Raw genomic sequence first — 22,902 nt, 5'->3', positions numbered from 1 at the left:
ACTCCTCACCGCTGACCTCAGCCTCTGGATAAATAAAAGGGCCTGAAGCGAGGAGCCGGGTGAAGTGAGTGGTAAGCGTCACTTCAGTGAAAACCTCCGGACGTTTTACCAACACGTTACAATGAGTCGACAGGTCCAGCAGACATTCGTCACACGGGAGGTTTTGTTTCTGTCTGTCGGGGGCAGTGATATTTTAGAGTGAGTGGTTTTGCCACAGAGGAGCAGTGAGCTGGTGTCCACGTGTGAACAGGGAAGGCTCATGTTGCCCTGCAGACATTTTAAAGACAAACAGAAGCTTTACAGCTTCTTCCAAAGTATTACTACTGTTATATTAGTAATATAGTAATATTACTGTTATTACAGTCGTAATAACATAGTAATATTACTGTTATTACTAAGTTTTGGCTAAATAGTGAATTCACACTGGAAAAGTGACTGAACAACTGATACTGGATTTCATTGGACGATAGGAATGTTGATTTTTCTTTATTGTAAATTATAAGTTAGTTTCTTTAGTAAAGTTGTATTTCTCTATGTTGAAATCAACAAATTATTTGGGTTTCAAGTCAGTTCTCAGTGAGTTTTATGAGAGGAGGAGTTTTCACAGCTGGACATTTTTCTAAAAGATACCAAATGATGATAAGAAGTCCTGGGAAACCAAAACCAAAAAGTATTAAATGTTAGTGGATTCAAATTGTGATTGATTTCATGTATACTAACAGATAACACTCAGTAAATACTGTTTATCATGAGTTAGAAGGACGTTTACACATTGGAACTGTAGTTTCCCTCCAACGTTCAAAGTATTTCAACTTTAATCGAGTTGTGTTCTTTTTGTCTTAAAGTCTCCTTCAGCGTTTTGTGGATCACGGCACAGTAGAACGGGGAAACTGAAATATTTTTGTGCAGCAGCAGCAAAGCGTTTGGTACGATCCGGTGAGTCGCAGCAGCAGCAGCACATCTGTAAGTCGCACGTATGCGTCCATGAGAAGGTGTCTAATGATTTAACGACGGGGATCTGGGTTCACCCGGCTGAAATAGAGAGAGTGTGTTCACTCTCAACCCAAACTCCAACCTCCCCCTGCTTCTGCGCCAGCTCCCAGCCCAACCACACAGACTTCCCTTTGTTTAGGAAAGTTCCCGTGTGCACGGCTGACATCACCGCGCGCTGCGTCCTGCGGAGGCGGCAGCGTCTCCACCACACACGTTTCTGGCAGGCCCCGGTGGAGATGTTGGAGGGAGCTTCAGACGAGGCGGCCCCGGCCCTGCGACTTCCTGATTACATGGTGCGCACGGCGCTCGGCTGTGGCCGCTGGCTGACGAGGCCTCTGCGGCTTCTGGTCCCGACGCTCCCGTGACTCCAACCCTGCCCAGACTCTACAGAGTTTATTCTGGAAGGTCCCGTTCAGTGTGGTACACGTCAAGCGTCCAGCCGAGCTACACGGGCTGTTTTCTGTTCTCTCCCAGTGCCATCGCCGCTGCCTCGTGCAACCACACCCGCCCGTCCACCGGCGGCACACTGAAGTAGACCCGTCTGAAGTGCTGTGTGCAGTCCTCACCGCAGGCCACGCTCGTGGGTTCGATGCTGTACTTCTGGCGCAGACGAAATACCCCTGTTCCAATCTGTGAGGTCTTCTCCGTTTGAAGTCGACTTTCATATCCCAGATTCAAATTGTGTTATTTCTCAGTCATGTGTCTTTCTCTTGGCTTTGATCCTTGTGATCAAATTTAGTTTTCTCTGCAAAGTCATATCATGTGAAACACGAAGCGTGACCGCATGAATCACCCGTCTCACACTGGACTATCCCTCTCTCCACTGAAGCTGGAACACACGGAGACGCTATGTGTGTGTGTGTCCATGTGTCTATGTGTGTGTTTCAGTGTGTGTGTTTGTGTTAGGGCCTTTGAGAGGTTGCCCCCGGTCCGCTCCTCGCCCCCTTCCCCTCCTCTCCGGTGCCTTGAGCCGCCAGAGTCTCGGCATTCCTCTTGTGGGTGATAATACGAGCGCAGGGAGGGGCGGGCGGTGTCAAAGTGCCAGGGTGGAGGAGCGCCGGGTTTACTCTCGGTGGTATCACAGGGATTTAATTGCAACAACAAATCATAGCTCCCGCCTGCTGCAGCTGCTTTGCAAAAAAAAAAACATATTGTGGATTATAGAGAGCGAGGGAAACCAGAAGGGAAAGGCTTCTAGATTGCAAGATTACAGCCTGGGTGATTCTAAGTCTTGGACGTGACGGATGATGACGATGACATGAGTCGAGAATGTTTCACGTTTTAAAGGAAAACAGCTAAAAATCTCCTACAGGACATTATCGACTTTGATCTTCTTTATTTGTCTAGACTTTGTTTCTGATGGTAACTCGGAGCAGATTATTTTTAATCTGTTGCAAATTAGGAGTTGAGAGTAAGCAGCTAACCCTGCGAGCGCGCTGCCTCACCTCATCACACTCCCCTCTGCTGCCTAAATAAACAGCATTGCTAGGCAGCAGCCCATTTCCTTACACAAATACACAGGGCTTCTGCAGGCTCTTAACTCCGACAGGGAGCCTCCTCCAAATCACATGTTGGGCCTCCCCGCTCGGAGCCCTTCGCTCTCGCTGCGGCCGCTCCTCGCCTCCACTTCTTCTTCTTATGTAATTGAGAGCTGCGGTCCTCGTTTCAACACATCCCCCCCGATCGTCTCAGCGCACACGCTCGTCCAGAGTGGCTTATGAATAGATGGGGTGCAGAGTCTAACCTCTGTGGGGCTTTGAAGAGGTTTGATGATGGAGACGTGCACGGGTGGTTCATTTTCTGTAGCTTGTGTTTTGACTTGGGCGACGCGGTGGTGCAGTGTTCAGGACCGTCGCCTCACGAGAGAAAGGTTCTGGGTTCAAACCCGACACCTGTCCGGGCGTTGGACGTGTCCAGGGTGAACCCAGTGCCGCCTGTGATTGGCTCCAGCTCCTTCGCCCCCCCTCACAGAGAAGTTAGGGTTTTAGATAATGGATGTCGTGGCTCAAGATGAAATAATGTTCCACACGTCATCATGAATAACTTGACTTTTACTGGCCAATGATCCCAGTCCCTCTCATTTAGAACCAATAATTAAAACCTCTTCAAGAACCGCAAATTGCTCAATTTAGCAGAGAATTACTTTTTGAGTCAAACAGCATCAAGTCTGTTTTCTGGTTTTTATTGTTTTAAATTCAAAGCTGAACTCCATTTGCTCTCCAAATGATCACGTCATGGTTGAGTCACTCCACATGTGATAAAACACCAGAAATAGAATATTTATCTTTTTCTGATGATGGAAATGTCACCAAATCACTTTGAAACCTCTGTGGTGGACGATGACGACACTTTCAAATATCATCTGTGAAGTGAAAACACAGACCTGGGATCAGGTCGCCGGCTCAGTTGATGATATTTTCACATTTGTAAGAACTGAGTGGAAAATTAAAAAACGAGAACGAGGTGGAAAAGCTCCACGGAGGCCAGATGCTCTTCTATCTTCACTATGGAAAATAATTTAACAACTCCAACACATAATATGCACATTTTGTTCAAATCCTTTCTTCTTTATGTTTTATAGAATGTTTCCTATATGAGCTCCACTTTTAACGCAAGTCCTTTGCTCTCAATAGTTTTGGCTTCAAAATGCTCTGCCTCCTCCCGGCTCTCTCTGTATGGAGGACGTACATAACTCTCCGACGCGGTGTCAGTAGTAGCCGCTGTTCTCGTTTCTCAGGCTGCGGCTTTGGGCTCGGTGCCGGCTCTCTGCAGTCTGGGTGGCTGAGGTCATCCTGGCAGGAGGCCTCCTGTCAAGTAACACCTATGGAGGTCTGGAGGCGCAGCCGCAGCCGGCAGCACTTCTGTTCTGTCTCCAGCGCCGTCGGGCCCGGATCATTTTACTGATGATAATCAGAGGAGGGTCGCGAGTGAGAGTTTTCCTTGACCCTGAATGGCCCGGGCCTGACGGGGCTGACGTGACCCGGACTTCTGTGAAACTCGAGCTCGGTTCTGTCACGAGCCGAGCGCGGGGCTCACAAATCACAGCGCCGCTCGCTGCCGGTGGTTCCACTGCCCCGGAGATTCGGCTTCTGCAGGATCAACATCTTGGCAGGACTCACGTGAACTGATGGAGGAAGTGTTTTGTTGGCAGTAATTTAAAGAAGATGGAGATGGTGATTAGGAGGTCCTGAATGGGCACTTTGTTTGGAAAGCAGCTGGCTGAGAGCCTGAACTCTGACAGACCTACGTTTGTTTTTGACAGAAAGTGAGTTTGAGAAGGCTTCACCAGAACCCTGTTTTTTCTCCCTCTGCCTCCTCGCAGCTCCACGGCTACATGGAGAGCGAGCCTCTGACCCTGCAGCTGTTCATCGGCACGGCTGACGACAGGCTGCTGAGGCCTCACGCCTTCTACCAGGTCCACCGCATCACGGGCAAGACGGTGTCCACCCCGAGCCACGAGGCGCTGCACAACAACACCAAGGTGCTGGAGATCCCGCTGCTGCCGGAGAACAACATGCGGGCCATGTGAGTGAACAGGAGGAAAGAGAACTGGTCAAGTGTGTTGTGTGAGTCTCCAGGGACAAGTCCAGGTCTCATGTCAGTTAACTGGTCTTGGATCAATCGACAGGTTTTTGTGTGACTCTCACAAACCTGAATGAATCTTTTTGACATTTAGAGTTAAAGTATATTCAAGTCTTTCGGGGCCTTCAGGGTCTTACAGTCTCAGACAAGACCAGGTCCACAAAACCGGAAGACTTGAGACTCTGCCTTTAAGACCAAGCCAAGTGAACTTAAAGTCCAAGTCAGGGAGCAGCTGAATAATTTCCTATTTGTATTTGGATCAACTTTTCCGACAGAGAGTCACAGACTTATTTTACCTTTAATTTCCAAATAATGTCCTTGACCAGTCTGAGTCAGATCTCAAGTCATGTGGGACAAGTCCAAGTCATCTCTCATTAATGATCTGATGCTGCAACCATTTCAAATTTATAATAATAATAATATCAATAATAAACTTTATTAAAAAAGTGCTTCACAGACTTAAAAACTGAAAACACATGCAGTGCAAATACAAATTTCAACGTTAATGCAAAAAAACTAATAAAGTGAAGCAATGAAAGCCACAAACACCCGGTTCGAAGCAATATGGTAACACAAACAATAAAATAAAACAATGAAATAAACAAAGTCTAGAAGTTAAACGTTTGTTTTGAGTCTGGACCTGAATAAACCCAAATGTTAAAAAGATACCGGCTCCAGCATCGAACATGTGATGCTCTGCAGACGACAGTTTGTCCGTCTCTGCCAATAAGCAGCAGCTGCTCAGCAGAGAGACACATCCCAGTTGTGAGTCGAGAATCTGCAAACTTGAGGAGTTTGATTCCAACAGACGCATTTTCTCTGAGGGGACATTTCACAGCCCTAATTAAAACCTCTCAGATTGCTTCCATACTGAAAAATAAAAAGTTTATAATCCGGAGATACGTGGGTTTGCTTGTTTCATGTATCTGTGCGTGTCTGCGAGCGCGCTGGCCTCCTGCAGGGTTTGGGGTTTTGAAAGCGTTGCCCCTCTGCACGCAGACGAGTGGCTCTCCTGGTTTATAAGCCTCACAGATCAGATTACTGGGGGAAGCTTAGAGCCGCTAACAGGGACCTGGGGTTTCTACCCGGAGCTGCAGGCGGCGGCATTCTGCTTGCATCAGCACTTTCTGCACATTTTAATGGATGCAACACATAAGCTCCCCTCATGCAACGAGCTCACCCCCGGGATACGGTTTCTCTTCCCTCACAGAGTGCACGCCTCGGACCGTTGAAGTGTAGACGAGCGATTTGCGTGAGATGTGTTTGTTTTGACACCGCGGCTTATCAACGTTTTGTGACGTGATATAGATCAGAGGCGTCCTCAGAGTTGTGATCTTCTATTTACAGGGACACGTCTTAAATCAAATCAGTAATCAACTAATAATGTTTGAGCTGATAACGAGGCCGTATTTAACTTGGTGTGACTCCAATTAACTGTAAATAGATTTAAAGATGGCGCTGGACGGCCTGGAGGAGAACTGGGCCCCTCCTCTCTGCTCTCTGAGACGTTTTGTCAGGCAGCGGGGCGGACGCCTCAGTGTGTGGTTTTGCACTCGGCCCCGTGTGCGTAGGTGGCGAGCCGAACAGCTGGGGTCCTTAGCATCAACACCTGATTACCTCTCCAGTGAAGCAGCCCCTGGTGTCTGGCAGGAGGAATGTGAGGGAGTGTTAAAGTTCACATTAACTTTGAGGAATGTGGCATCGAGGAGCCCGGCCGCAGAAAAGCTCGAATCTGTTTGAAAAGTTCTCTGTGAGCCGGTGGAGAGTTTCTCAAGTGCCTGATGAAGACTTTGACACAAAAAGAAAAGAAGGGAAACCATCTGTTACAGATCATCAGAGAGATATCCATGATGTAATAAACGTTCTCAGCCATTGGTTTCTATCGAGTTTGACTTTCGCCCAAGAGCAGGAGCACTGAGGTGTGGACGCTCGGTCGGGGGTGCTGGTGTTGAGCCTCCGTCAGGGCCGTGCTGATGGAGCCCAGAGTGAAAATCACAATCGATTTGGCTGCAGGGCGCCGTGATTCACCGCCTGATTAACCGTGACGGCACACATGTCATGACTGCACATGGCGGTTTGTCCTGGTGGACCGACAGACCCTGGCAGACTCGGTCTCTTCATCCTCCCGTCTCTCCGCCAACAGAGTCGACTGCGCCGGGATCCTGAAGCTGCGGAACTCGGACATCGAGCTGCGGAAGGGCGAGACGGACATCGGGCGCAAGAACACGCGTGTGCGCATGGTTTTCAGGATCCACATCAACCAGGCCACCGGGAGAACGCTGTCCCTGCAGGCTGCGTCCAACCCCATCGAGTGCTGTGAGTACACCTCCTCTCGTTCGGCCTCTCCTCTCGACCCATACAGGTACGGTGGTTAGCCTCATAGCTCAGAAGGTTCCTGGCTTGAATCCCAGTTAGGGCAAGGGCCCCCCTGTGTGGAGGTTGCATGTTCTCCCCTGTGTCTGGGAGGGTTTCCTGTGGCTTCCTCCCTCGATCCAGACGAGCAGATCGGGGTTAGACTCTAAATTACAGGTGTGAATATAAATGTGATGGCTGTCTCTCTGTGTATCTGCCCTGTGATTGGCTGGGTGGTGAAGAAGGTGCACCCCGCCTCTCGCCCTAATGCAAGCTGGGATTGGCCCCACCTCCCTTGTCGACCCTCAAATAACAAATAGAAAACAAATGCACATTAAATTAATGCAGTTCAGCTCCATAACTTTAGCTGAAGAGGTTATTTTAGCTTTGCTTGATGAACTCCATTAACTGTGGAGTTGACCTTTCTCTGGCCTGGGAGACTCTTCATGTGGTTCTGGCTCTGAGCGCTGCCACAGAGATTAAGTCTTATGAGGTAAATGAAAGACAGTAGTTAAACCATGATCTCAGCCCCCAGAAATAGAGCATTGTTAGTTTCTGAGCGTCGGCCACGGAGCAATTGTTTCTGACCCAAAAATTCCCTCCGTGTGCGAGCGTCAGACGGAGGCAGGGAAACTGGGGGATGTGGGAAAGATCGATGGTTTCCAAAAAGACGGGGGAATTAAGAGTTTTATCAGAATCAGAAGGCAGCGGCGTCGAATTACACAAAGAAGATCATCCCAAGAGTAAATATATTCAGCTTTTAATCAACCAATATTTATCTGTTCTGGTCCATCACATTAAAAGCACAGATATCTTTCATGAGAGAGGCCCGGCCAAGACGTACAGACGTAAATCAGGGATCGTTTCAGGGAAAACTCAAAGCCAGCTGGGGGAATGAGGCGAGCGGGCCAAAAGGTAAGAGATCAGGGAGAGGAAACCAAATATTTGAGACCAAACATCCACCATAATTTGAGGAAAACACAAATAAACAGAACAGGCCGGTCCCTGCTTACGGGCAGAGAGGGAGCCCGGGTGCAACGTGAGGGGGAAGAGGTTCACAGCTGCACCGCCGGGGCTGCGAGAGCTGCCTGGGTACTGATCCAGCCCCGGCCTGGATGCTCAGGTCTGCATGGGGAGTGGGTGTGTGTATCCTTCTGAGCACTGAGTCCGGGCTCTCTTCTCCCTCCCACAGCCCAGAGATCGGCCCAGGAGCTGCCGCTGGTGGACAAGCAGAACCTGGAGACGTGTCCCGCCCACGGGGGGGAGAGGATGCGCCTGGACGGACACAACTTCCAGCACGACTCCAAAGTGGTGTTCGTGGAGAAGGCTCAAGGTAAAAGAGGAGGACATTAGGAGTAATAGCTGCGTGGTCTCAGTCCAGCTGTGTGTGTCTGTGTGTGTCTGTGTGTCTGTGTGTCCCGATGTTGGAGAAACCCCAGGACTGCTCCCTCCCTCCTCTCCCGCCGTCAAAATATCCTCCATCTTGCCAGAGTGCCACATGTGGTGCACATTAATGCGCAGTATTTTTAACCCAGCAGATTTACATTTGCAGAAGTTTCCATTGCCTGTTCAGCAGAGGAATGGATCACAAATGCAGCATGTGTGTGTGTGTGTGTGTGTGTGTGTGTGTGTGTGTGTGTGTGTGTGTGTGTGTGTGTGTGTGTGTGTGGGTGGCTATGCACGTGGTGTGGATACGTACACTTTGTGTGTGTGTGTTTTTTGTGTGTGGGTGGCTATGCACGTGGTGTGGATACGTACACTTTGTGTGTGTGTGAGTGCCAGGCCTCAGTATTTGTTTCTCTCTCTCTGACTTGAAGCCCTCTGGGTTTGGGGGGGGGGACTGCTCCCAGATGTTGATGCTCCCAGATGTTGATACCAGGACGTTTACAAACAGCAATTTCCTTGATTAGCTGCAGCGAAGCCACGTGAGGCTCTGACATGTAAACACGTGTGATCCTATCGGCCGGTGACTCATTCAGAAAGAAGAAGCCGAGGGGAAGAGGGGGAAGCCTTTTCATTGTTCCACCTGTGAGAGGAAGGATTCCAGGCTGCACCCCCCCGCTCCTCCTCCAGCACGGTACAATGGAGGAGTGAGATTGTTTATCAAAACAAGAAGTGATTGTCCAGGCTCCTGCCTCGTTTCCCCCCCCCCCCCCCCCCACACCCGCCCGACTTCTGTGATTAACTCTGATGTCTTCCGGAGAAAAAGAGCCGATCACATGAAGCGTTTCTCAGAGGCAGATTCATCCTGCTGCTTGAATTAGGAAAATAACTTTCCAACCAACGAGCAACCAAACACGTGAAGAATATCCACTCTATGATATATAGATACAAATACTATTTTTGACTGTAAATTTACTAGATTCAGATATCCACGCCTTAAAATACTAAATATCAAGATCGATATCAACATCTGCACAAAATCTCACCTTCAATTTCACAAAAATGTCTAAAAATGTTGAAGAATGGGAATAAATTCATGGATCTGCCCCCTGATCCAGATCAGCATGAAAAATACACAAGTTGTTTCAAGACTACATCCTATTATCGAGTTTCGCGGTCGTCCTTCAAGTTGTTTTTGTGTAATCCTGGAAAAACAACAAACAAACACAACAATTTATTACTTTTTTAGTTTTCAGATGTTTGAATTCATCTAAACTTGGCCTGTTTTGGATAAGAATAAGTCTGCAGAGGAATAATGTTACATACATCTTGAATTATCGAGAATCATAAAGTTAAAATCCTATCAGTCATATCTAGAGGATAAAGGTGGAAATGTACGCACATATTTTTCGTCCCTCTCTTAATTTGACTGTTTTGAAAAGTTCTGAAAAATAAAGTTTATATAAAAATCTTATGTCGAACTATATCTAAAGAAGATAAAAAGTTAGATGTTATTAAAAGCTCCAGAACAAGGTTGTAAGTGAACCTTGTTGTTTGCGTCAAACTATTGTTTTGAAGTTCATTCTCTTATATCAGCTTCTATATCATCTTATCATCTTTTTCATAAATAACAGATTCAGGTCTAGATGAGGATCAGATGATTTCAGCCTCAGGGAGTCACGTGAGCTGGAAGAGAAGTCGTTCTTCCATTTGTTCTGTGTCAACAAAGGAAAGAGAGAAAGCACTGGTCTTCTCAGAGGTTTGCTCTGGTCTGGGTCGGTATCTGTTGGTGGTTCTGGTTCTGGTTCTGAGCTCTGAGTCCGACGGTCTTTAGGACCCTGAGCATCTCTGGCCCGGTGTCGATGGCTGTGCTGCCTTGTTTTTGATGAGGGTTTCCCCGCGTCTGGCACCAGCAACAGATTCCTGGGCAATCCGACTATGGAAACACCCTTAAGCCAGGCTTCCACAACACAGCCCCCCCCCCCCCACACCCACCCACCCACCCACCCCGTCCCCTCCACTTTTTTCACTTCCCTCCATCCTTCCACTTCTCTATCCAAGCTGCCTCTGTGCCACCAGCTCTGGGTTCATTAACTGGGAGAGTGGAGCGTTCCCAGTGGATCGTACCTGCTCCTCTCTCCAGCTGCTCTCCTGTGTGAACAGATCAGTAAATAGATACAGTAGAGACGTCATTAAGCTCAAGGGAGTCGTGGCGTCACTGATATAAAGAAAAATATACACAAGATGCAAAAAGCTCCTCATTTGCATCCTCGCGTCAGAAGAGACAGAATCAGAGAGTTTAATACGGTTTTGCTGTGATGTCGCTCGAGCCAAAGCCGAACTCTGAGAAACGCTTTAACGATCAAACCCATAAATCCAGAGCGGTGGATTCCGTGGCCGTAAAGAGCTTCAGCGTTTAATTTTACCAATGGACCATTATCCTGCAAATTTTCCAATTAAGCCCTGCTCGCAAAAAACCCTGTGGTCAGAGAACATGTGGGCACCGACACAAAGAGTCCTGAGAGTTGTGTGTCCACATGTATCTGTGTGCGTGTAACCCTGTGTGTGTGTGTGTGTGTGTGTGTCAGAGTTTCCGCTGCAGTTACAGACAGGATGGGTCACTCTGCCTGAAGACGCTGCCAACAAACCAGAACTTTCGTTTGTTTTGGTTTTTCTATTTTCTGCGTCCGATGCCCTTAACGAGTTTTCCACTCTGCTGACTGATGAGAATCTTGGGGAAACACTGAGTGTGTGGGAGAGAAAAGAAAGGAGAGGAAGGAGCACATGTTGTTTCCCTGCATGCACGGCTTAATATTTGTGTTTGTGAGTGGGTTGTTGTTTGTGACTTGCTCTTAAGGAAATCCCCCCCCCCCCCCCCCCCCCGTGGAGACACCCGCTGTCACCTGCTCCTCCCTCCTCCCTCGACGCCTGAAGACGGTGACGTGGGCTCTCATCACGCCTCCGTCTCCTGCCTCCACTTCAAACACCTGGAGATAACATCGGTGCACCTGGTAACAGCCAATCAGCCGTGAGAGATTTCAGACATCGGCCTGTAATCTAACCCTCAGCCGGTCGCACCTTGCTTCCATTCGCCCCGGCCTGCCCAGGAGATCCAGTCTGTGATAAATCAGAGTCACTCCATTTGTGAAATGAGGCCCCGGCTGTCCTCTGTTCACCTTTTTGTGGTTTTGCTGCTCTGGTTGTGTTCTGATGGAGGAGTTGAATCGTATCGTCTGTTAGAAGACAGGCTGCTCTGCAAATAGAAACACAGAGAAACAGAGCGACGGGCAGAGACTGAACACAATTAAGATATCATCTCCAGATTTGTTTGATCAAGATCCAAGAACTGGAAATCTGAAAATCTCACAAAGTTAAAGAAAGTGATAAAAGATTCCTGGATCCGCCCTTTGTCCAAAAATCTGTAATATATTTCTTTGACTATATCTCATCCGAGAGAATTGAAACAAGAAACTCCCTACCTGAGGTATCAATTATTCAATCAATCAATCAATCAATCAATCAATCAATCAATCAATCAATCACTCAATCAATCAATCAATCAATCAATCCCCTTCCATACACTTCACATGCAATTCAAAGTACTGAGCAAGTGATTGAGAAAAATAGGATTTAAATAATGGATTAAAAATTAGATAGAGAGACAGATTTTAGACTATAACAGAAAAGATAACAATAAAATAAAGTTTAGAGAGTAAAATATATATAGTAAACATAAACTTTAGTAAAATAAAACAGAATAGGATAAATAATAATGATAACAAATAAACATAAATGATAAAACCTATGAGGTTAAGACTAAATGAGTGAGTTTTTAATGATAAAAGTTAAATTATCAACAGTTCGGAGCATAACGGCCAAAAGCAACAACAACACACAATATAAAACCTGATATATTATACACACAGACCTTTATTGTTTTAACATTGAGGGTTTGTGCATAAAGTATATTTATACCACAGAAGCCTAGTGTAACATACAGCAGCTGAACTTCCTTGGCTGCTGTAAAATGTGTATTAATGTTACATAGAATATTGTGTATACTTTATATGTGTAGTTTTCCTTTGTGTACTTTCTTCTGCTCCGTGTTTCTCTTTCCTTCAGTTTATTTTTCTCTCCGCTCAGTATTCATCCTCCATGATTGAGAACAGCTTAATGTGACCCCCCCCCCCCAATGAAAAGAGCACGTTCACACCTGGTCAGTTGTGTGTCTGTATCCATCTGTATCAGCGTCAGTACCTCAGCCGCTCCACCCCCCCCCCCCCCGATCCCTCGAACACAAACCATGATATTTCTGTTGACTCGTTTCCTTCACCTCCTCGTCTCTGGGCCCCGGTGAGCTGGAGAGCCAGACTGAAACACCCCCGCCCGCTTCCCTCTTAATTATTGCAGCAGGCTTTTCGTGTAAGACGACCTGAAAATTGAACTGTGGCCGCATAATGGCGGCGCGAGGCGTCCAGATGGCGTCTGGAATTACCTGTATCAAACGACAGATAACCCTCCTCATCCCGTTAAGCCCCAGGAGAGACGGGAGAGTAGCAGTCGAGGACACGGGGGGGGGGGGGGGGGTTTCGTGTTTCACATGTGTTAGCATCGAGCCTCGAGCCGTGGTTTGGTTTCGTTGCTGTTTCTTTGAGCACGAGGTCCGCGGGCTTCGGTTTGGTTCATAAAACAATGACTTCCACTCGGAGCCAATCGGTGGTTTGGCTGCTTCAGACACTTCGGAGAACAATGGGCTGTTTTCATAAACAAATCAATTACGGCCACATAAACAGCGGGGATTATGTTTTTATAAATTACAGTGTATGATTCATAAAGATCTCGTTTGGAGACGGGGTTCTTGATGAGCGCGCTGCACCCACGGGACATCGTGCAGCGGCGGGCGCCTGCGTAGCTGGAGGTTAGCATCGAGCGATGGAATGTAACTCAGTACTATTACGGTAGCTACGTACATTTTTCATTTGTCTGTACTTTTACTTGAGTAGATTTATTTTCAAGTATTCTTCACTTTTACTCCACTGCGTTACAATGCTCACTTTGTTTTTTATATTTAATCACGAGAGGTGAACCAATCAGAGCGGGCGGGAAGCATTAGACCCCGCCCTAAACTTTCTCCTAATATACGAGCTGTTTCATAATAATACGTTTATGGAGAAACACATTGAATCGATCCAGAAGAGACACTCAACCGTAACATTGGCTTTCACTTGTACTACGCTAAGCATATTTAAAAGCAAGTACTTTTAGTTTTGTGGAGAAGCTAAAGGTTCAGTGTGTAGTGACATCTAGTGGTGAGGTTGCACTTTGCAGATACTGAAAAACATCACTAGGATTATTTTATCCCTTTCACCTAAATCACAATTTTTACTTCTACTTGAGTACATTCCTGTCGACTTCTCGGTTTGAGCGTAGCGGACGTTAGTGGTTGTCAGTTTCTGCCGCCATGTGTCGGTCCAGAGGTCGTCTGAGCCCGTCTGAACTCCGCCCCCTCCGCCCCCTCCGCCCACACGACTTCCCGATTCCACGTGTTTTCTGGGCGGCGGGACGGACGGAGTTCCAGTCGGAGGACAAGGGAAGTCTTTCAGCCACATGGGCCCGGGTAGAGCATGTGTTTATATTTACTGTACGTTATGAGGGCTTGGGCACACGCCACCCCGCTGGTTCACTCTGGGCACCAGCGCCTCACTCCACCCAGCCCCAATTAAGGAGCACAAGGAGCTGCTTGATTCCCTTTTATAAACCCAACATGACAAATAACCGTATTGTATATTGTTCGATGCCCCTCGGCTGCCTCGGCTCTGCACAGCTCACCACCTCTGTGTCGTTCACTGCCCTGTGTTGTGTCTGTTCTGGGAAGCTAATGAGTTGTGTAGAGCACGGCTAACGAAACGTGAATCTTGGGACCGGTGCTGGAGCCAAGGAGCCGGAGAGGTTGTTTACCTCAGAGAGCACCGTGGGCCCAGCCAGTCACAAACCATCCTGAGCCCAGTGAGGTTTGGAGAGAAGCTGTAGCGGCAGTTTCTCCCTGTGTTGGTGCAGGCGTTGTGCAGATGTTGCCCCATAACGCTGGAACATTTTGTGGTTATCAATTACCCGCTACACTCTTTTCAAACAAAGGCATCCCATGAATTCAGCTTTTTTCTTCTTCTTCTTCTTCTTCTTCTTCTTTTTCTTTCCCCGGCTCTCGAGAAGTTTCCTGGCAGTAGGTGCGCCCGGGCACCGAAAAACAAATTGCTCGGTTGGATTTTTCTATCTCTGTGTTGCCGTGAAAAGCGATGTGACTGTGAGTCAGGGAAAGAAAAGCACACGAGGGGGAAACAGAGGGAGAGCGGGAGATCTGGAAAACATGTTTACCTCCTGTGGCTTGAATGCGAAGGCTTCCCTTCTGGACCGGCTCCCAAAGAGAAGAGCGGCAGCGAGAGAGGGAGAGAGGGAGAGAGGGAGAGAGGGAGAGAGGGAGAGAGGGAGAGAGCCATGGAGCGATGGAGTACCAGAGGTTTGCATTTTATAGACATATGAACAGATATAAAGTCAGAGCAGCTCTGAAGGATGGAGTTCAGTGTCGTTTGCAGACATTTTGTTTTTTAGAGAAGAAATGTTTTGGGTGAATGAACTGAACTGGATCCCAGACAGTCGGGGGGTGCAGAGATGTTTTCTCCCTGAATGAGTGATTTATGTCACTGATTCATTCCTGGAGATTCACCTTAGACTGTGAATGAAGATGGACGACATGACAGCTAAAGAGTCTCCATCGCTCCCTGGTAGCTGGCTGCAGTATAGGTCATAAATCCAGCCTCCTCCATGTTAGCGGATGGGACATAGACCAACTTTTTTCTCAAGGCTGTTCATATCACACTTGTTGCTGCTAAGTTTTTTTTTAATTAGTTGTTTGATGCTGGTGAAACATTTTGATTGACAGCTGAGACTGACTCATCATCAGGACGTCGATAAAATACTTTTTCAAAATCATAAGTCACAAAAATGTTTGAGATCGATGTCATGCATAGTTTGAAAATGTGTTTTTCTAGGTTATCTATTCATCCTATAGATAAAACCTTGGAGATACAATCTAAAGCCTGTCTAAGTTAACCAATAACCAATCATATTATAATATTAAAAAAGTAACCGGGTGTGGGTTGCCCCTCCGATGCGTTTCATTGGTAGTTGTTTCCCTCCCTCTGCCTCCACGTCCACTGCTTCCCTTCATGTTAAATCATCACTGGTATTAATCTTTGCATTAATCTTCCCCAGGTTGAACATTTTCTGCTTTGAAAAACTCATTATTAGAAATAACAGCCTGTGTTTTAATAACAGTCTGAGGCTCCGGTGGTAACTGTGAAGGCCTCAGTTGGCAGGTGGGGCCTGAAATATGAAGTCCACCACATCACACTCACAGAGACGTGGCCAAGAAGTAATGATATTAAGACCTGAGCCACGTCCCGATTCCACAGAATAACTCTCAGCAGGTGCTGGAGGGAAGTGACCGACAGCCCAGTGTAACTGAGAAAGTCTGTGAAAATAAAAAGGTTTGGAACCGACTTTTGCTTTGAGACCAAAAAATCTTCAAGGTTATAAAGAAAAACACCTAAAACCTACTGATGCCACCTAATCATCTTTATTCTCTAAATATTATTAAATGAAAAACATTCATTTAATAATGAATGTTCCCCCCCCCCCCGTCACACCTCTGACTCGGTGTGACGGGGGGGGGGGGAACTAAAGAGGGATCAAACCAGAGCGGGGGAGACGCTAACTGGTTCCCAGTGTCTCCTCAGACATAATAGAAGCTGTCGGTGCCTAGCTGCACCTCCTCCATCTCCTCACCTCCCTGCTCCTCCTCCTCCTCCTCAGCACAAACAAGTTGCACCTGTCCCCCCCCCCCCCCCACACACACACCCCCCCATTCAAACCCTGCGCTTGTCAAACTGCAGACGCTCCGAGCTGCACAGCACGAATCCCAGTTCATCTCCTTCAACACCATTTAGCTCCAGTCGACCTTTTATTCCTCGTTCCACGTTGAGTCACTTTCACACTCGTTAACATCTTTTCAGGGCCTCGCTAATGAGGGGGGGGGGGGGGGTCCAAAGAAAGTGCAGCAGTTTCCCTCTCTGTCAAATTAATTAGTAAAAATATAGTTTCACTCAATGTGCGTGTGTGTGTGTGTGTGTGTGTGTGTGTGTGTGTGTGTGTGTGTGTGTGTGTGTTTTTACTGCCTCATGGGGAAACTGCTTATTGTGGCATGTTTGAGGAGAATCAAAGAAAACGTGGAGAAAAAAAAAACGAGAGAAATACCAAAAGCGTTTAACAATCATCATATGAGCATAACAGGAAGATTCCTATGAGAGGGAGGAAAGAGGCGAGCTGTCGGTTTCCAGTCGTGCTAACGAGTCCTGCAGCTGCTGGGATTCCACTCAGCGATGAAGTCAAGGTCTCTCTCCGTGTCGCTCATCTCTCTGGTATGACTGGTTGCATCAGATTTCTGTCTGTGTGGGTTTCTCAGACTGAGGATATGAGCTCATGAGGTCAGACACTATGACGTCCCCGACCCCCCCCCCCCCCCTGGCTCCCAGCAGCCGTTTTACATGTCACTGATGTAACCGACGATATCAAACTACGCTCGTTCCATTTCTTCATCTCTGCTTGGATCCCAGTAGGAGGATTATATCATGATCTGTCATCACATAAAAACTTTTTCCTCTTCTTGTCTCCGTTGTCTTGCAGACGGTCATCACCTCTGGGAGACCGAGGCCAAGCTGGAGAAAGACGCCTCAAAGCCTGTAAGTGATAAGATAACAAACCTGTTTTCAACCTTTATCTTCCAGGTACAGATGTGTACCTGGAAGATAAAGGTACTTGTTCTCTGCTCAGAGGTGAAAAGTTCAACCTTCAACTTGTGGGAGTTCAACGAAGCCTCCAGCTGGCCTGAGAGAGAGAGAGAGAGAGAGAGAGAGAGAGAGAGAGGGACAGGGAGAGAGAGAGAGAGAGAGAGAGAGAGAGAGAGAGGAGAGAGAGAGAGAGAGAGAGAGAGAGTGAGAGAGAGAGACAGAGAGAGAGAGAGAGAGAGAGAGAGAGGGACAGAGGGAGAGAGGGAGAGAGAGAGAGAGACAGAGGGAGAGAGAGAGAGCGAGCTGGTGGGAGGTAGATAGACGAGGGGATTAGACGGTGTCTATATTTGAGGCACTGCACCTGCTCCCTGTGTCTTCTCATTGCAAAACACACACTTTCTCTCTCGGTCTCCCACACACACACACACACACACACACACACACAGGGACTGCTTGGACACATCTGTCGGCTTGAATAGACAAAGGGCCTCTCGCCCTCTCTCCCCCAGTCTGCTGGACTGGTCCCAGTTTAAACACTGTCGCGGCCTCGGCCAGGTTTGACCTCCGCTGCCGCCCCGCAGAGCGAGACCTCAGGATTCAGAAAGCCTCTCCGCCTCCGTCAGCTCCCCGAGAGAGACAGACGCAGATCTCAGACCAGCGGGATGATTTAGTTTTCCACCGTAGGGATGATTTACTATTGGACTCGTAGATAAAAGACCAGAGACGCTGCCTCAGGGTCAGTTTGTCACGTTGACTTCACTCAGGTGAAAACAGCTCGACTCCTTCTGGACTTCTCGAGCTGTTCACACTAACTCAACGTTCTGTGAGCTACGACTCACGTGCACATTAAACGTTCACTTGGTTTTAGATTCAAAATGAAGCTTGTTTTTCACAGGTTTAAATTGAAGAGTTGGAAAGATGCCACTCGAGAGTTTTCTCTGTTTCACACAAAACGCTGAAACGCTTCCAGAGCTTCCCTCAGGTCTCTGAAGGTCGGCCGGGCGGTGAAGCCTCATCTGGCTTCACTTGACTTCACGGTGATTTAATAAAGCGTGTGTCAGCTTTCACCTGTACGCGCCGGGGCCGGTGCAGACGTACGACTTCCTCCCCGGCTACCGAGCTGCACCTCACACGTGTGCACCGTGAACGCACACACATGTGGAGGCCGATGTGTTCCCAGGCTGAGAGCTGCCGGCCTTCGTGGTCTCTGCAGGCGAGAGGAGCCTCTGCTGGGGAAATAAACCATCGGGACAACCCCCGGCTCTTTAATTTATTCACATCAGCTGAGTTATTCACTGTTCAAATAACCAGGCTCCTCTATAGGCGTCGTTCATGGTCCCTCTGTGGCTCGTTCACGATTACTACCAGATTTTATCCACCGGCCCCTACACAGACACACACACACACACAACACAGACACACACACACACACACTTCAGGACTTATGGAGTTGAAGAAGCACTGATCCTGATCTTAAATCCACTTTCCCTGACCTGCACTCACAATCTCTCTCAACGAGCTCCATCGAGCAAATACAGAAACAACACAAACCCTCCATGTGCCGTACACTGAGTAGAGTCACATGATGAATTCATTGCAGCACATGGTGGTATGTGTTAGTTTATGAAAATGCCTTTATAGAAAGTGACTGGCCCTAAAATGGTATCTTAAAATTATCCCCTTTTCTTAAGATTTGATAAAATCACATATCCTCAGGTTGGAACATGAGACAGATCTACATTAATTAATGTTAAATATGAACAAAGCAAGAGTCGAATAAGAAGTATTTTGTGGGATTTGTTGTTTTGCAGAATTCGCTGGTGGTGGAGATTCCTCCGTATCGGAACCAGAGACTCTCGACTCCGGTGCACGTCAACTTCTACGTCTGCAACGGCAAAAGGAAACGAAGCCAGTATCAGCATTTCACCTACGTTCCTGCCAGCGGTAAAACTCCCCCCCCCCCCCCCCCCTCTTCATTCTGCTCACTGTTCTGAGGGTGAATGAGACGCTGCAGGGAAAAGTCATGTAAAAAGAAACGATAGATTAATTGACTTGTCTTTGAGTTTCATGCTTTTGAAGACTGAAGACATTAAATCTTAAATCTTAATAAATGAATTTGCTACTTCTCAAAAACAGCACAAATGAATAAAAATCACTTTCTAACTTTTGGATGAAGTTGCATCATCCAAACAAAACATGTTCACTGTGACTTTACAATTGGACAAAAAGTTGTTGGATCCTAAAAACTTTTTGGTGAAAACAGAAAATGACGCACAGCACCAATGTGTCAATTCGAGGCTCATCCTCTTCTTCACCCTCGGACCTCACCTCCCTCCGGCTCTGCCTTCACATCCCAGACCAATTAGAACCACTTCGGCCAGTTTGTATTCCCCTTCGTCTGGTGGTTTCTCCAGGGAGGAACAAAGCAACGCTATTATTCCTCCACTGTAAAAAGAAAAACTATAAAAACGGGTTCTTTTCCGTACCTGTAGCTGCAGTGACTGGACACTGGGGAGAGGGGGGGGGCATGGGAAAAGTGTGTTATTTGAATAGGGAACCTGTTGCCAAGCTAAATATAAACAGTGACCCACAAACTGAAATGTAAAAACCATTGCTAATTGCGCTCTGGGCTTCGGAGTGAAAATCCAGTGGGTGGTTCAAAGCCGTGATTCAAGCGACTGGGCCCATCCCAGTGCGTGGGCGCCGGAGTGCCCCACTGTGAAAGTGAGGCATTGTCCTCGGGACGCTCCGAGAGCGAGGGAGGGGACGGACCCGGGGACGCTCGGTCTGGACAGCGTCTCCTGAAGGGCGAGCGAGAGAGTCAAGGAGAGTTTAAAAACCAGATCCAGGGAAAAAGCTCAAAAGTGACATTTCTGCAATAAGAATTTCACTTTTTCTGTTTTTTGAAATCACTAAATGAATCATGTAGATTTGTGTGTGCAGCAGCAGCAGGTGTGACCGCACTTTGTTCCAAAAACACATTTATTCTGGGACGTACAACACACACGGTGGATTTTCACACTCAGGAACCACAGACGCTTTGTGGCAGACAAACATTTGCACTTCTTCTTCTGCTGCTGCTGCTGCTGCTGTGTGTGTGTGTGTGTGTGTGTCTGTGTGTGTCTGTGCATCAGCTTCCTCCAAACACCCGAAATAGGGTCGCGTGTTCTATTTCAGTCGTGCGGTCGGCGTAACCATCTCATCGCAGTTCCTCTTTCTGAAGTTCAGACAGGACGCGCCCCAGTTTCACTCTCTCAGTCTCATTAGTCGTCGTTTGGCAAAACCTGCGAGACCGAAAATATCTTCTTCTTTTTTTTAAAGAGATAAAAAAAGATCCAGATAAACAACTGGAAGAATGTGCTTCCAATAAAATATCAGAATAAAAATGGCAAAAAGGAGCAGGGAAGTAATTTACTGCTTCGGACACATGTTTCATATCAGACCCGTGAAAAGCAGAAATAGATCCAGAGTGAGAGTCGCTGAGAGAAGCTCGGGGTCACAGACCTGATGTTGTTCGGTAACTGGAGTGAAATGTGTTTTTTTTGTGTGTGTGTGTGTTTTTTTTTATGTGAGTCTGATGTCGTGTCCCGAGCTGCGGCAGATTGATGATCCACATTTTGAACATTCAGCATCCAACATGTTTTCTGGCTGGAATCCGTCGGAGAGGCCGAGCTGCAGCGACCGCCTCGCCTGAACTCAGCGTTGGTCCGTGCTCGTTCAATAACCACAATCCACGCACAGCCCCGAGCCTCCATTTTGTGTCTTTCAGCTGAATCTTTTCCATTCTTTCCTCCCTTTGTCTCGGTGGCTAAGCCGTAATGTATTTGAAATTACCGAGCCGTGCTGTGTGTGAGGCTGACAAACGTATTTCAAATCACATGTCGGTGGATATTAGCGCCGCAGCGAGGGCCAAAGACAACAAACCTTTTATTATAGGAGCTGCTGGATGTTGCTTCTGCTGATGACTCATCCCTTTTCCCTCTTTTTTTGGAGTTTGGTGAATATTTGCAGGAGGGTGGGGGGGCCGGGCCCAGACACAGAGGCTCATTGATGAAAGTGTTTGTTTGGCAGCGGGTCTCTGAGCCACAAACCCACTCGCTCGCCCTCTCTCTCTCTCTCAGGACTGTGTGTTTACTCATTTAGCTCTCCCTTCTGGTCCCCCCCCCCCCCCCCCCCCCCCCCTCAGTTCCAACAATAAAGACGGAGCCGCACGACGACTACGACGCCCCTCTGGTGTGCACCCAGCACGGCTCCACTGTGTCCCTGCACCCGAAGCCTTACTTCCCCCCGCAGGTCATGACCCCCATGATGACCTCTGACCTCCGGTCGTTTGTCGTGGGCGGTGCCTACCCCGACAGCCAGGAGCGACTGGCGGCCAAACCTGCCTCGCTGCCCTCCTCTTCCTCCCCGAGCACCAGCCCCAAGCTGCACGACCTGTCGCCGTCACACTTCTCCAAGTGCCTCCCTGCCGGCCCCCAGGGGCCCCAGTCCCCGGCCCCCCACGTCTCCATCATCCAGGAGACCCCCGGGCGCTACCAGCTGCCCAGCCTCTACCCGCCCAGCAGCTCCTCCTCCTCCTCCCCGACCTCCCTGCCCTCCACTCCGACCGACGCCCCCTTCTCTCCGACCCACTGCCTGACGCCGGCCCGGCCCGGCAGCGGCAGCACCAGCCCGGACGCCCAGCAGGGGCCCAAGGCGCCGGAGAGAGGGCGGGCCTCGCTGCAGGAGGACGGCAGCTCCCCCCCGCTGGCCGTCAGCATCAAGCAGGAACCACAGGAGCTGGACCAGATGTACCTCGATGACGGTGAGTGGAGACCATTTAAAACATGATTATTATTCTAATCTGGTTCATGATCCCGTCCAGAACCTTGATTCACTTTACAAAGAGGGTTTTATTTCCCATAATGCATCTGCAGGTGCTGATGGTGTTTTTCATATGAAAATATCAAATGACTCTCCGATCACTTTGCCAAGAGCTGAAAGATTTGACCTTCAGAACTCAGTGTGCTGCTTTTTGTTTTGGCACAAATCTCCTGGTGATTTGAAGGAATAGTTTTTCTTTCTTGTGGAGAGAACATGAGAACAACGTCCAGATAAACACACTCTGCTGTCTTTATTAGCTCCGAGGCCAAGGAGGCTATGTTTTCATCCGGTCGTTGGCAGGTTGACACGAGAACTACTGGACAGACTATCACTGGAACATGGAGGAAGGATGTGGTGAAGCTCGGGGAAGAAGACTTTACATTTTAGGGCGATTCATTTTCACAGTTTTCAGGGAATATTTCATTTATCTCGATGAAAGAAATCAGGAATGTTTCAGTTTTAGTAAAATCTGGATCTATTGACTGTTGAGATGAAGGTTTGCACTATAGGTTTGTATCTACATGTTAGAATGTGATGTGATCGCTCACTGCAGGAGAAGAAGATCATCGTAGGAGAGACGTTCCAAGATTTTCATTATTGCTTTTTACTTTACTGGAATCGAATCCATCAAAGGTCCTGCATGTTTAACATCCCCTCACGTCTGTGGTGCGTGGTTCCTTCTGCGTTCAGCTTTACTCATCGTCTGACGTTTAATTGGATCAAAGATGCCGGGTGGTCCTGGTGTTTGATAAATGTGCTTTAAACCCGGAATGAGACGAGGACCCAAAATCTCCCTGATAAAATAAATGCTTCTTTTATTTTTGTCTAGGCTCTTTATTCATCTCAGAGCGAGCAGGGTTTTAGGAGCAGAGTTTATGATCTCACC

The 22,902-nt window shown here is 47.9% G+C and overlaps 1 protein-coding gene across 1 annotated transcript in view; it reads left to right on the top strand.

Annotated features, from left to right (window-relative positions):
• Positions 1–22,902, top strand: part of nfatc1 (nuclear factor of activated T cells 1) — a 33,441-nt gene that overhangs the window by 4,174 nt on the left and 6,365 nt on the right. Inside the window, exons 4-9 of the mRNA XM_062409703.1 lie at positions 4,316–4,518; positions 6,719–6,891; positions 8,120–8,260; positions 17,050–17,105; positions 18,965–19,097; positions 21,340–21,957. Coding sequence (XP_062265687.1) covers positions 4,316–4,518; positions 6,719–6,891; positions 8,120–8,260; positions 17,050–17,105; positions 18,965–19,097; positions 21,340–21,957 — 1,324 coding nt within the window. The remainder of the gene's footprint in view (positions 1–4,315; positions 4,519–6,718; positions 6,892–8,119; positions 8,261–17,049; positions 17,106–18,964; positions 19,098–21,339; positions 21,958–22,902) is intronic.

Source organism: Platichthys flesus, chromosome 17, assembly GCF_949316205.1.
Source record: "Platichthys flesus chromosome 17, fPlaFle2.1, whole genome shotgun sequence".
NCBI classification, from domain to species: Eukaryota; Metazoa; Chordata; class Actinopteri; order Pleuronectiformes; family Pleuronectidae; genus Platichthys; species Platichthys flesus.
This window is presented reverse-complemented; position numbering and strand designations above follow the sequence as displayed.